The sequence below is a fragment of the Gymnoscopelus braueri genome (genome assembly GCF_963280865.1).
Source record: "Gymnoscopelus braueri genome assembly, chromosome: 20".
Classification (NCBI taxonomy): Eukaryota; Metazoa; Chordata; class Actinopteri; order Myctophiformes; family Myctophidae; genus Gymnoscopelus; species Gymnoscopelus braueri.
The window spans coordinates 44667980-44681590 of record NC_137622.1 but is presented as its reverse complement, the minus strand read 5'-3'; the positions used below and the strand labels follow the sequence as shown (position 1 = coordinate 44681590).

At 41.2% G+C, this 13611-nt stretch overlaps 1 protein-coding gene across 2 annotated transcripts in view; it reads left to right on the top strand.

Moving 5' to 3' along the window:
* Window positions 1-4079: 4079 nt before the first annotated feature.
* Window positions 4080-13611, top strand: part of LOC308076478 (dedicator of cytokinesis protein 11-like) — a 47250-nt gene continuing 37718 nt past the window's right edge. For both annotated transcript variants that reach the window (XM_080416785.1, XM_080416784.1), the window contains exons 1-8: window positions 4080-4149; window positions 5256-5372; window positions 6357-6446; window positions 7740-7825; window positions 8534-8603; window positions 9456-9548; window positions 10094-10210; window positions 13196-13483. In XM_080416785.1, coding sequence (XP_080272911.1) covers window positions 4090-4149; window positions 5256-5372; window positions 6357-6446; window positions 7740-7825; window positions 8534-8603; window positions 9456-9548; window positions 10094-10210; window positions 13196-13483 — 921 coding nt within the window. In that variant the 5' untranslated portion in view covers window positions 4080-4089. The remainder of the gene's footprint in view (window positions 4150-5255; window positions 5373-6356; window positions 6447-7739; window positions 7826-8533; window positions 8604-9455; window positions 9549-10093; window positions 10211-13195; window positions 13484-13611) is intronic.

The window sequence follows — 13611 nt, the reverse complement described above, 5'->3', positions numbered from 1 at the left end:
GCTGTACTATGAATAATGTATGTTTTAGTCATTCAGAATGGGAAGTGTATTTGTATCATTATAGTAACAACAACACAACAGTGGTGAATAAAGGGAACTTGGAAAGACGTCTCGTGACAAAAACAAATCATTTGACAAAATAAAGAAAGAAGGAACTGAAATCTCAGCCATATGTTTAGCAAACATGAAACTGGATAAAGTCAAAGTGTCATCAGTATTATATTTGTCTCGTCAGCTGTAACTGCACAGCGATGGTGAAGAAAGGGAACATGATGGAAAGACACTTTCAGACAAACCTCAAATCATTGAATAGGAACAGGAAATTTCATGTGAAATGTACATGAATCTGGAAGTGCTTTCATCAGTATTTTAAAAGTCCAATAAATCATGTTTGCATTATAGTTTGATGTGCATGACACTTTTTCATCATTTATCCTGCCTTTATTTTTCATATTAAACTATTGACTTATTCTGTTAGCATTATGTTAATTTGCATTGTATATTGAAATAAAAGTGAAAGTCGGGCCTAAAAAGGCTCAACCCTGTTCTAGAGTAAACAGGTCTAGGGCGTCGTGGGCAACCAGAAAGGACTGCAAAAGTTATTTTTTGTCATCTTGTGAGCAGAGGCAGTTCTTCAGACTGTTTGGGACCCTTAAAGGTCTGTATACAGGTTTGTACACTCAGTTTGTGAATGGGTGAATGTAATACACATTGTACCCTCAGAGAGTTATTATAGGTTAATATATTATTATAATACACATTGTACACTCAGAGAGTTATTAATTAACACTCAGAGTTATTAATTAACACTCAGAGAGTTATTATAGGGTCCTTGAAATGAAAATGTTTGAGAACCATGCACTGAGTTATGATACAACTCCTCCACCAGGTGGCAGAAGTTCTCCAAACCAATAGCATTTTAGACGCTCCTTTAACTGAGCATGCGCGCAATGCGTTGATGTTTTTATTTTTTTAATGCGGTGTTGTTTACATTAACATGTGGAGGAAGAGAAGGAGAATAATAAACAGTGAAATGTGTTAAAGTCTTATTTTTAACTCTATGGTTAAAGTGCAGAGTCTCAGAGTGTGTGTTAGTGAACACTGAACGGTGGAGGGACGCGACATTGTGTGCGTGGTGGAACAACAACAACAACAACTTTATAATGTCAGAGTGTTTGTCAGCCAGCGCCTCACCCCTAAATATAAGGTGTTTACTCGCTTGGCCCAAATGTTAACTAGGTGTCCGGAGTCTTAGTATAATGTATTAGTCCGTATCTTTCAATAAAGTAGTGTTTTAATCCCTACTGTGGCCGAACGCCATTCCCCCCCTCGTTTACTTCCTATTTACATTGAGTGTAATTCCGGCTTTCACCGGATGCGCCCCGTCACTACCGCCCTTTGGAAACTTCCGACAGAATCGGCCACAGACTCGATTAAAACACTTCTTTATTTAAAAATATGGACTAATACATTACACAAAGACTCCGGACACCGAGTTAACATTTGGGGTAAGCGGGTAAGCACCTTATATCTTGCATTGGTACATGTTTGGAGAAATACGGGCTTTACTACTGACATTCCAGGTTAAACTGGGAGGTTGAGCAACATTTTTTATATTTAGACCATCATTCATGGAACCCAATTTGATACCATTTTATTATCTCCGAGACCCCAGTCTACACTGTAAAAATGGAACCAAATGGGTCCATTTGTACTTTATGCTGCAGACACGGCTACACAAAGCAGGTTCAGTCCTTATAATGCATCCCTATCCCTAAATGTCTGTAGAGACCAATTGACAGTGACGAGGTCCTGCAGATTCCTGCTCTACAACATCAGGAGGATTCGCCCTTTCCTCACGGAGAAGGCAGCCCAGGTGCTCATCCAGGCTCTCGTCATCTCCCGCCTGGACTACTGCAACTCCCTCCTTGCTGGTGCTCCGGCATCTGCCATCAAACCTCTGGAGCTTGTTCAGAAAGCTGCGGCTCGTCTGGTGTTCAACCGCCCCAAGTTCTCCCACACAACCATCCTTCTCCGCTCTCTACACTGGCTCCCCGTAGCGGCTCGCATCCAGTTCAAAACCCTGGTGCTAGCCTATAGGGCAGTGAAAGGAACAGCTCCTTCTTACCTCCGGGCTATGGTCGATGCCTACACCCCTGCCCGACCACTTCGGTCTGCCACCTCGGGGCGACTGATTGCCTCGTCACTCAAGGGTCCTTCTGGCCGATCCACACAGTCACTACTCTTTTCTGTTCTGGCCCCACAGTGGTGGAATGAACTTCCCACTGATGTTAGGACAGCAGAGTCACTGCCCATATTTCGCCGCAGGCTGAAAACTCACCTCTTCAGGAAACACTACCCTTCCTCTCTCCCTGACCTACTTGTTGTTAACTAGTTGTACGAACGCTTGTTTTCTATTGCTGTATTGTTTATTGGATTATTGGATTGTTTATTGGATCTTGTTTAGTCGATACACTTATTTGTTTTAGCTCATGCTCATTTGATTTAGCTATTTTGTCTCATCTGTTTAAGGAAATAGGTAGCTGATATATTGCACTTTTACCTTAGCGCTAGGTATACTCTTGGTTGCTTGTTTTTGCAGAAAATGCACTAAAGACTTCTGGTGATTAGTAGTTTTCGTTCCCTACCTATGTTGAATACACTTATTGTAAGTCGCTTTGGATAAAAGCGTCTGCTAAATGACTGTAATGTAATGTAATCAAGTTTCAGAGAGTCCTGGAGTTTGTTCCAGTTGTCTGGACTCTGGAGTATAAAAGATGAAAGCAGTGTTTCATTGTTCACTGTTCATTGTGAGCGGGTTTGATATCCCACTGTTTTTGTTTCTATAAATGAAGTTAAATACAATGAGAGCTTATTGCCACACAGGGCCTTATCAATAAATAAAACACAATGTTGCTCTGTACAAATGGCCAGAGAAGGCATATTAATCATCTGATGTGTATCAACTTGGAACTATTTGATTTGCAGGAATCACTCAAGTTGATGCTGAAGGAAGAAGCATGGAGACTGGAATCATTTCTAATACGACACACATTGTAGACTCTGGTAAGAACTCTGAATGAGAGGACACTTACACATCTTTATAAATGAAATTATTGAATTTCATTTTTTTTTAAAGCTTATTGATTACACATTTTTGAAAGGCGTACGTTGTTCTGTCTGCTGTGCAGTATACCATGACAATTTATATAGCCTATGAATAAATAAAAGGTCCTTAAAGGACAGTTCTGTGAGTGCTGGTATTGTCCTATAGAGATCTATTGTAAAGTAACTCTTTCAGACCGTTTGCACCCGCTAAGAAAGCTCAGTGATATTGAAAATGAAAAGATCCTCCTGAGGGTTATCTGAGTTCACTGAAAGATGAGTGTGTGCGTGTGTGTGTGTGTGTGTGTGTGTGTGTGTGTGTGTGTGTGTGTGTGTGTGTGTGTGTGTGTGTGTGTGTGTGTGTGTGTGTGTGTGTGTGTGTGTGTGTGTGTGTGTGTGTGTGTGTGTGTGTGTGTGTGTGTGTGTGTGTGTGTGTGTGTGATGCAACATGTTTGTGATGCAACATGTTTGTGCCAGATTACATTTTCTGCCAATTTGCGTTTTCTTCTAAACACACGTTTTGCTACTACTGCAGATTTTGTCCAAAACTCACACAAATCGGTACACATGATCTCTGGGGTCATGTGATCAAGATGTATGAATCATATCTTTCAGATCCCATTCCATTTAGCTATGACCGCCTTCCAAAGTCTGCAGGCCCTGCATGGGAAATACTGTTCTACTCAGTCTGCTATGGTCTGTCTCTCAGTCAATGTTCAAGAATATGGATATAGTCATATTAATGCAAGATCAGTGGATTCTGTTTTGGCATTTTATCTTTCCAGGAATTGGAAGAGAAAGAGAAAGACAACAAACCCTGGTTCTCAGTTCCTATGTGCATACTTTCAGTTCCCATGGCATCAGGCCTGTGTAGTGGTGGTTGTTGCTGACCCTGGCTCACATGAGGGTGTCTTTGTGACGGTACGGTCATCATCGTGTCTGAAGGACCTAACATTGACACCAGGAGATTCAAACCAACCCGGGATGACAGAGAACATCCAGCCCAACGTCCTGGAGACCAGGAGAAGAACGCTGTTGTTGGGGGTGAGCATGTTAACACATTAAAACCGGGAAAGCCTCCATGTCATTTTAGATTTTTATATGTGTGTGTGTGTATATATATATATATATATATATATATATATATATATATATATATAACATTGGTTGGCTATTCAAAAATAGCAGACATACAAGCTGCCACGCTATGAGCTTGTAGATCTGCAATATCTTTAAATCGTGAAAATGTGTGCAAATCTTTGAATATATATATATTCTTTAACTGGACATTTTTAACTCAAATCTTTGCTTCTTGGGGTCCCTGGAACAACATATTATGAGATGGGGGTCTGTGGCCAAATACATTTCATTTTGGGGGTCCTTGACAAAAACTGTTAGGATTTAGATTAGAAGACATTTGTAGAATCTACCTCATGTGTTAATGTGTTAATGTGTTAATGTGTTAATGTGTTAATGTGTTAATGTGTTAACACATCATCACACACAGCATGCTGTAATGTCTGTGTTTTATAAATTACCATGTGTTTTTTTCTTATTTTTCTGTGACTCGCTGGTGAGCATATTCCTGTTATTGATTTATTGAATACTTTATTACAGTAGTCCGAAATGTAAACAGCACAAGGTAGAGTAAAGGCCTTTGCAGACAGGGTGCAATTTTTCGCACAGAAAAAACGGGCAATATCATTTTTCTAAAGAACAAAAAATATATAATGTAACACAAATATGTAACAGTGAAGAAGAGCTGTAGCTCCGAAATGTCTACACGTACAACCTGGTGTTCATCAGGACCTGATGAAGGCTAATAAACAGTGTTTGTGGTCTGGTGGTATAAAGAGTCTTTATAAGTTCCCTTTCTTCACCATCACTAAAGTTTTTGCTGATGAGACATATAGATCATAGTTAACATAATGATGATGACAGCATTTGATCCTGTTTCATGTACAGTAGGTTAACATACTGTATGGTGGAGATTTCACTTCTTTCTTTTCCTTTGCTGGAAATGTGCACACACGCACACACACACACACACACACACACACACACACACACACACACACACACACACACACACACACACACACACACACACACACACACACACTTTACTTTCTTCTCCATTGCCTCTGCAGGACCAGCCTAAGACCATCAAGCCACTGGACTATGAGTCTGTGGTGGACCAGAGGAAGGCCCAGATGGACAGGGACCCCCACAGAGCCCTGCTGCTCTGCCCAGAGGATGACCTCATGGTGAGAGAGCACCCCAGGGTGTCAGGGTTCACCTTTCCTCTCCTAGACACATGGAGCCTAGGCCAGGGTGTCTGACTTCATATTAATATTCATATTTAATTAATAATTATTCAAGCCAAACATGAAGCATAGACTTGTTTGCACACACATAAAACCACATCTAAAAGTACGGGACGTTGAAATGTACAGTACATTTAGAGGGTAGCGAGAGAATAAAGTCTACCTTATACATTGTACAGCAAAAGCACTGCTTAAACCCATGATCTCAATATTAGATATCCACCTCTTCATTTATAATAGTCTGACACTTGTGTCCCTCTGAGGCCCGGAATGTTTGTATGAACCACCAAATCAGCACTTTGTATGTAATTGGGGGCCCGAAGGAATCTGAAGATTTTACACTTAACCCATTGAGACCTGAAGCCGATTCTACATGTCTCCTAAATCTCAACAGTTTTCTGAAAAACGTATGTTTCTATATCAGTGGTGCTCAATCTTTTTCATGTCAAGGACCCCCAAAATTATATGTTTTTGGCCGCGGACCCCCATCAAAATATTTTGTTCCAGGGACCCCCAGAAGCAAAGATTTGAGTTAAAAATGTTCGCTTTAAAAATATATATATTCAAAGATTTGCACACATTTTCACGATTTTTCAAAAATAGCAGATCTACAAGCTCGTAGCGCGGCACTCGGTGCCGCGCTATGAGCTTGTAGATCTGCTATTTTTGAATAGCCCAAAGTGTAAAATAATGCTTTTTAGCTCAAATCTAAAAATGACACAGTTCCAGGTCTTAATGGGTTAACTGTGTGTGTGTGTGTGTGTGTGTGTGTGTGTGTGTGTGTGTGTGTGTGTGTGTGTGTGTGTGTGTGTGTGTGTGTGTGTGTGTGTGTGTGTGTGTGTGTGTGTGTGTGTGTGTGTGTGTGTGTGTGTGTGTGTGTGTGTGTGTGTGTGTGTGTGTGTGTGTATGTGTATACATATGCAGAAGTCCCACATCCCCCGACAGATGACAACCATGGTTCCCTCTGAACCCCAGAATGCTGAACAGGAAGTGCAGAGTCTGTTTTCCAAAGAGGTACTATAATACGTGTGTTCTGTTGGGTCACATGGTGTGTTTGTTATATTGGTGTGTTTATTGGGAAGCTGTCAGAACCTTCCCTAAAACACCCTGGACAACGCTCCACACGTCCCAGACTCTTCTAACCTCTTGCTCCCAAAATGCGTATCAAACTCCCCATTGCAGTCAGAACTATAGACTCACTCCTAATGTTACTGACATAATGTTACTGTCATAATGTTACTGGCATAATGTTACTGGCATAATGTTACTGGCATAATGTTACTGGCATAGTTACTGACATAATGTTACTGACATAATGTTACTGGCATAATGTTATTGGCATAATGTTACTGGCATAATGTTACTGGCATAATGTTACTGACATAATGTTACTGACATAATGTTACTGACATAATGTTACTGTCATAATGTTACTGTCATAATGTTACTGACATAATGTTACTGACATAATGTTACTGACATAATGTTACTGTCATAATGTTACTGGCATAATGTTACTGACATAATGTTACTGGCATAATGTTACTGGCATAATGTTACTGACATAATGTTACTGGCATAATGTTACTGACATAATGTTACTGGCATAATGTTACTGACATAATGTTACTGGCATAATGTTACTGGCATAATGTTACTGTCATAATGTTACTGACATAATGTTACTGGCATAATGTTACTGACATAATGTTACTGGCATAATGTTACTGGCATAATGTTACTGTCATAATGTTACTGACATAATGTTACTGTCCTAATGTTATTGGCATAATGTTACTGGCATAATGTTACTGGCATAATGTTACTGACATAATGTTACTGTCCTAATGTTATTGGCATAATGTTACTGTCATAATGTTACTGTCATAATGTTACTGGCATAATGTTACTGACATAATGTTACTGACATAATGTTACTGGCATAATGTTACTGACATAATGTTACTGACATAATCTGAAGACATGCAGTGAAATGTAATGTAGATAGCATGTTATGTAGACATATTCCAGGTCAGTTGTAGACCTGGCATCCTATAGTGTTTATAGTTTCAATGTACATATTATTTATTTTTTGATATTCTACTGTTAGACTGATGATAGGTTCTTGGTTTACCTATGATCCTACATTACTATTTCTATGCATTTGATGTATTACCTCGTGTTTTCCTTGCTTACTGTAAATTGTTCTGGATTAAGAGCATCTGATAAATGCCTAAATTTTTTATTGTACCGCTATAATGCTCCTAATTCCCCTCTCTGTGTTGACCTCTGTGACCTCTGTGACAGTGCATCAAGACATACAACACCAGTGGCTACAACATCATCGACTACAAGTACAAGGCCTACTCTGGTGGTTTCTGCATGCTGCCAAGGTAAGGCCAAACAGAATATAGAGGAAATAGAGATGGAGTGTTGTTACGTGTACGAAAACATCAGTCACAGACGTGCAGGAGAAAATAGCTGCCGCTATAGCTCTCATGTTTGTTTTATGAAGTATGCTGAAGTATATAGGAGGTACTGTGTATATATAATGTTTCATATTCATATGTAAGTAAGGAATGAAACTATTCATAAATTCAGTCTTACATTTCATTGTGTGTTCAATCATACAGGTAGTTGAATAACGTAAACGTTCTACCGTAGGAACAGTGGTTAGCCTTCAAAACAAGCCACAACTTAGCCACTTAAAGGAGTAGTTCACCCGGTATTTTCTATCAATTACACACCCCATGAAGTCTCCTACTGACCCATGACCCCTCATCAAATTATTGGCTCAGGAATAAGACAAAAACAAAGCAAATCTTTTAAGGCTTCATGGGGTGAGTAATTAATTGATAGAAGATAAGTAATGTTTTTGGGTGAACTACTCCTTTAACACGTGTGTAGACCCCTGGCCTGCACACATCTGCATCAGAAGCATGGTAGCCAACCCATGCCCATGGTGTCAGACGCCTTGATTTCCCATGTTGTCTTGTGGCTCGCGGGCAGTGCAGGTTTTTTGGTGTGTACTTTGTTTGACTTACATTGGAGTGGTTGATGTACTTAATGTGATGATGAAACTCAGCTCTGTGTTTTCACAGCAACAAGGACCTGAAGACTAGGAAGCTGTCGGCCCACGTCTTTGGGATAGATGAAGATGAAGAAGATGAGGTGAGTGTGTGGCGATGGGGTCCATGATGAGGGCCATTACATCAGAAGCATTGATTAGTGCAGGGAGCGGGATTGAACCTGGATGTCTTGGTGGATGTTGTGTGTCTCTGCACACAGCTTTTAGCACACACACACATACAATACATCTTATCTCCATATTTCTACTTTCTATGGGTTTTTTCGCAGCAGCTCACAAGCTCTACAAGCTCACAGCGCGTCGTACGTGACGGCCGGGTTGTGAGCTTGTAGATCAAGGTTTTCCACCTAACAGTGACGTCTTTCTAGTTACACCTGCAACATGGGGAGGGCGGGTCACACCTGAGTGGTTAGTGAGCCCACCTGGGGAACCAGAGCCCCTGGTTGTCCCAGGTACGATTCCAGGTCAGGCCAGCAATGTGTCGATGTGTTTCCCAAGACTGTTAACCCCTAATTGCTCCCAGCTCACTGCTCCTAGTTGTTATAGGATGGGTAAATGACATCACTGCTCCTAGTTGTTATAGGATGGGTAAATGACATCACTGCTCCTAGTTGTTGTAGGATGGGTAAATGACATCACTGCTCCTAGTTGTTATAGGATGGGTAAATGACATCACTGCTCCTAGTTGTTATAGGATGGGTAAATGACATCACTGCTCCTAGTTGTTATAGGATGGGTAAATGCATTGGACGAGGTTCACATATGTGCACATACAGTATATACAGTGACAAAAAACACCCCAATGAGTGGGGACTATTCTATTCTATGTGTCTCAGTGTACTTACACAATGTGTGTGTGTGTGTGTGTGTGTGTGTGTGTGTGTGTGTGTGTGTGTGTGTGTGTGTGTGTGTGTGTGTGTGTGTGTGTTTGTCAGGATTCCACATCCCAGAGAGGAGGCATCGTGAAGCAGGGCTGGTTGCAGAAGGTTGTCCACACCTGCATGACACCCAGCCTGGTCCCCTTGATGGTGAGTGCTGTTAAAGGAGTAATTCACCCACAAAATGACTTACTTTCTGTCAATTTCACACCCCATGAAGCCTTGAATTCATGGAGATGTTTTTGTTTTTATCGCATGAGACAATAATTTGATTAGCAGACTCAAAGAGTCTCCTTTGAGTCTGCTATTGAATGATGACCCGGTCATCAAATGTACAGTATGTCTCAGGAATGAGACAAAAACAAACAAAATCTATGAATTCAAGGCTTCATGGGGGGGGGTGGGGTAACTGTAACTATAACAATACAAATATATATTATGTATATGTTGTCTTATGTGTCCTGTATTGAGCACTTAATTGTTAAAAAACAATAAAAATATTGAATCGCAAGAATACAAATATGGTTTTAAAAGTCGTTCTAAGTCAAGTGGATGTCAGAGTTCACACCAACTATAAAATAAATACAATGTTGAACGATATAAGAGTTCTAGTTCTAGTTGTCGTCATAGTGCTCAGTGTGAAAGGCCCTTTAAATACATGACCTTTGTGACCTCTCCATGGCGGTGACATGCAGAGGACAGAGAGGAGATTCTTCCAGCTCAACTCATCCATCCTCAACTCATACGAAGACCAACACTGCAAAGACATCAAAGGATCCACCTGCTTGGAATCCTGCATCGATGTTCTACTGGTATGATGAGCCAGAATGCACCACCAGCAACATGCAAGGCCATATGATAAGCTAGAATGCACCAGCAGCAACATACAGGGCCAAATGATCAAAACATGTTTCATTGTGATTAATCATAATGGTGTTTTGTAGTTAATTTTCTTTCTCCCCCCCACCTCTCTCTCTCTCTCTCACACACACACACACACACACACACACACACACACACACACACACACACACACACACACACACACACACACACACACACACACACACACACACACACACACACACACGCACGTACACACTTTGAACTGGGGACCCCCCAAAATAATCATAACTGGGGACCCCCACCCTGACAAGCTTGGAATTGTAGGAGTTGAGGCATTACATTTAGTTTGACTCGGTTCCACTGATGCATATTGTGAAAATAGACGATCTACAAGGTCACAACGCCTCGCAATGCGAGGCTTGTAGATCGTCTATTTTTTTAAAGAAATCCTCTTTCTTATTTGACAATTTGGACCAATGTTTGACCTTTTTTTTTTGATAGCATGGGATCCTGCTTCGCTACGTTCGGCGGATTTTTTTCTCTCACTTGCTACACACAGTCTGGCCACCAGGGTCCTGTCTGACTCCTATGTTAATTACATTACGTAGGCAAGTCAGGAAGTGACTCTAGTTTTACATTGGACAACACTGATCCGGCCACTAAATCTACAGTTGATTTAGTCGACTAACATGTATTTTGATGGCATCGTAATGGCTGATTTTACACTTGGTTGCATGCTGAAAATAGCAGATCTACAAGCTCACAACGTGTCACACTGCGACGCGTTGTGAGCTTGTAGATCGGCTATTTTCAGAGTGCAACACCCGCACACAACCAAACATAAAATGACTCTTCTTTTAAACTCCACTAGTTTTCCTCTAGTCTTAGTTCTACTTGATCTCTTCTCCACTAGTCTTAGTTCTACTTGATCTCTTCTCCACTAGTCTTAGTTCTACTTGATCTCTTCTCCACTAGTCTTAGTTCTACTGGATCTCTTCTCCACTAGTCTTAGTTCTACTGGATCTCTTCTCCACTAGTCTTAGTTCTACTGGATCTCTTCTCCTCTAGTCTTAGTTCTACTGGATCTCTTCTCCACTAGTCTTAGTTCTACTGGATCTTTTCTCCACTAGTCTTAGTTCTACTGGATCTCTTCTCCACTAGTCTTAGTTCTACTGGATCTCTTCTCCACTAGTCTTAGTTCTACTGGATCTCTTCTCCACTAGTCTTAGTTCTACTGGATCTCTTCTCCTCTAGTCTTAGTTCTACTGGATCTCTTCTCCTCTAGTCTTAGTTCTACTGGATCTCTTCTCCACTAGTCTTAGTTCTACTGGATCTCTTCTCCACTAGTCTTAGTTCTACTGGATCTCTTCTCCACTAGTCTTAGTTCTACTGGATCTCTTCTCCACTAGTCTTAGTTCTACTGGATCTCTTCTCCACTAGTCTTAGTTCTACTGGATCTCTTCTCCACTAGTCTTAGTTCTACTGGATCTCTACTCCACTAGTCTTAGTTCTACTGGATCTCTACTCCACTAGTCTTAGTTCTACTGGATCTCTTCTCCACTAGTCTTAGTTCTACTGGATCTCTTCTCCACTAGTCTTAGTTCTACTGGATCTCTACTCCACTAGTCTTAGTTCTACTGGATCTCTACTCCACTAGTCTTAGTTCTACTGGATCTCTTCTCCTCTAGTCTTAGTTCTACTGGATCTCTTCTCCACTAGTCTTAGTTCTACTGGATCTCTTCTCCACTAGTCTTAGTTCTACTGGATCTCTTCTCCTCTAGTCTTAGTTCTACTGGATCTCTTCTCCACTAGTCTTAGTTCTACTGGATCTTTTCTCCACTAGTCTTAGTTCTACTGGATCTCTTCTCCACTAGTCTTAGTTCTACTGGATCTCTTCTCCACTAGTCTTAGTTCTACTGGATCTCTTCTCCACTAGTCTTAGTTCTACTGGATCTCTTCTCCTCTAGTCTTAGTTCTACTGGATCTCTTCTCCTCTAGTCTTAGTTCTACTGGATCTCTTCTCCACTAGTCTTAGTTCTACTGGATCTCTTCTCCACTAGTCTTAGTTCTACTGGATCTCTTCTCCACTAGTCTTAGTTCTACTGGATCTCTTCTCCACTAGTCTTAGTTCTACTGGATCTCTTCTCCACTAGTCTTAGTTCTACTGGATCTCTTCTCCACTAGTCTTAGTTCTACTGGATCTCTACTCCACTAGTCTTAGTTCTACTGGATCTCTACTCCACTAGTCTTAGTTCTACTGGATCTCTTCTCCACTAGTCTTAGTTCTACTGGATCTCTTCTCCACTAGTGGAGTATAGATCCAGTAGAACTAAGACTAGTGGAGAAGAGATCCAGTAGAACTAAGACTAGTGGAGAAGAGATCCAGTAGAACTAAGACTAGTGGAGTAGAGATCCAGTAGAACTAAGACTAGTGGAGAAGAGATCCAGTAGAACTAAGACTAGTCTTAGTTCTACTGGATCTCTACTCCACTAGTCTTAGTTCTACTGGATCTCTTCTCCACTAGTCTTAGTTCTACTGGATCTCTACTCCACTAGTCTTAGTTCTACTGGATCTCTACTCCACTAGTCTTAGTTCTACTGGATCTCTTCTCCTCTAGTCTTAGTTCTACTGGATCTCTTCTCCACTAGTCTTAGTTCTACTGGATCTCTTCTCCACTAGTCTTAGTTCTACTGGATCTCTTCTCCACTAGTCTTAGTTCTACTGGATCTCTTCTCCACTAGTCTTAGTTCTACTGGATCTCTACTCCACTAGATCCCTCACTAACATTTTAGTTTAGTTTTTATTTGTTGATGAAATGTTCAATATATTTAGTCATAGTTTTAGTCATCGTAGCTTAGTTTTTATTTAGTTTGTCAAAAAGGTAGTCGACCAACATTTTACGTCATAGTTTTAGTCGACTAAATCAACCCTGCTTTCCTCTCCTCCTCAGTATCCAAAGATCTCCAACGGCGTTCAGCTCAGGATGAAGAAGCATTGCGATGTGTTCCTGAGTGCAGACAGCGAGGCAGAAATGAAGGAGTGGATGGTCGCTCTGAAACAAACCCTGGAGAGAAGCTCAGCGCCCCCTCAGGACAGGAGGAGACAGGAGGAGAGCAGAACAGCGCCCCCTCAGGACAGGAGGAGACAGGAGGAGAGCAGAACAGCGCCCCCTCAGGACAGGAGGGATGGAGGGGGTTCACAAGACCATTCAGTTCCGTTGTTCATGCACTATAGACAGGTACCGTTTTGCTTTGATTTGAATCATTAAGAATGACTCTACAGCAGTGGTTCTCAACCTGTGGGTTCGTGGTCCCAGGGTCCTCACATGATTTTGGGGGGTCCCCAGATGACATTAAACTGACATCA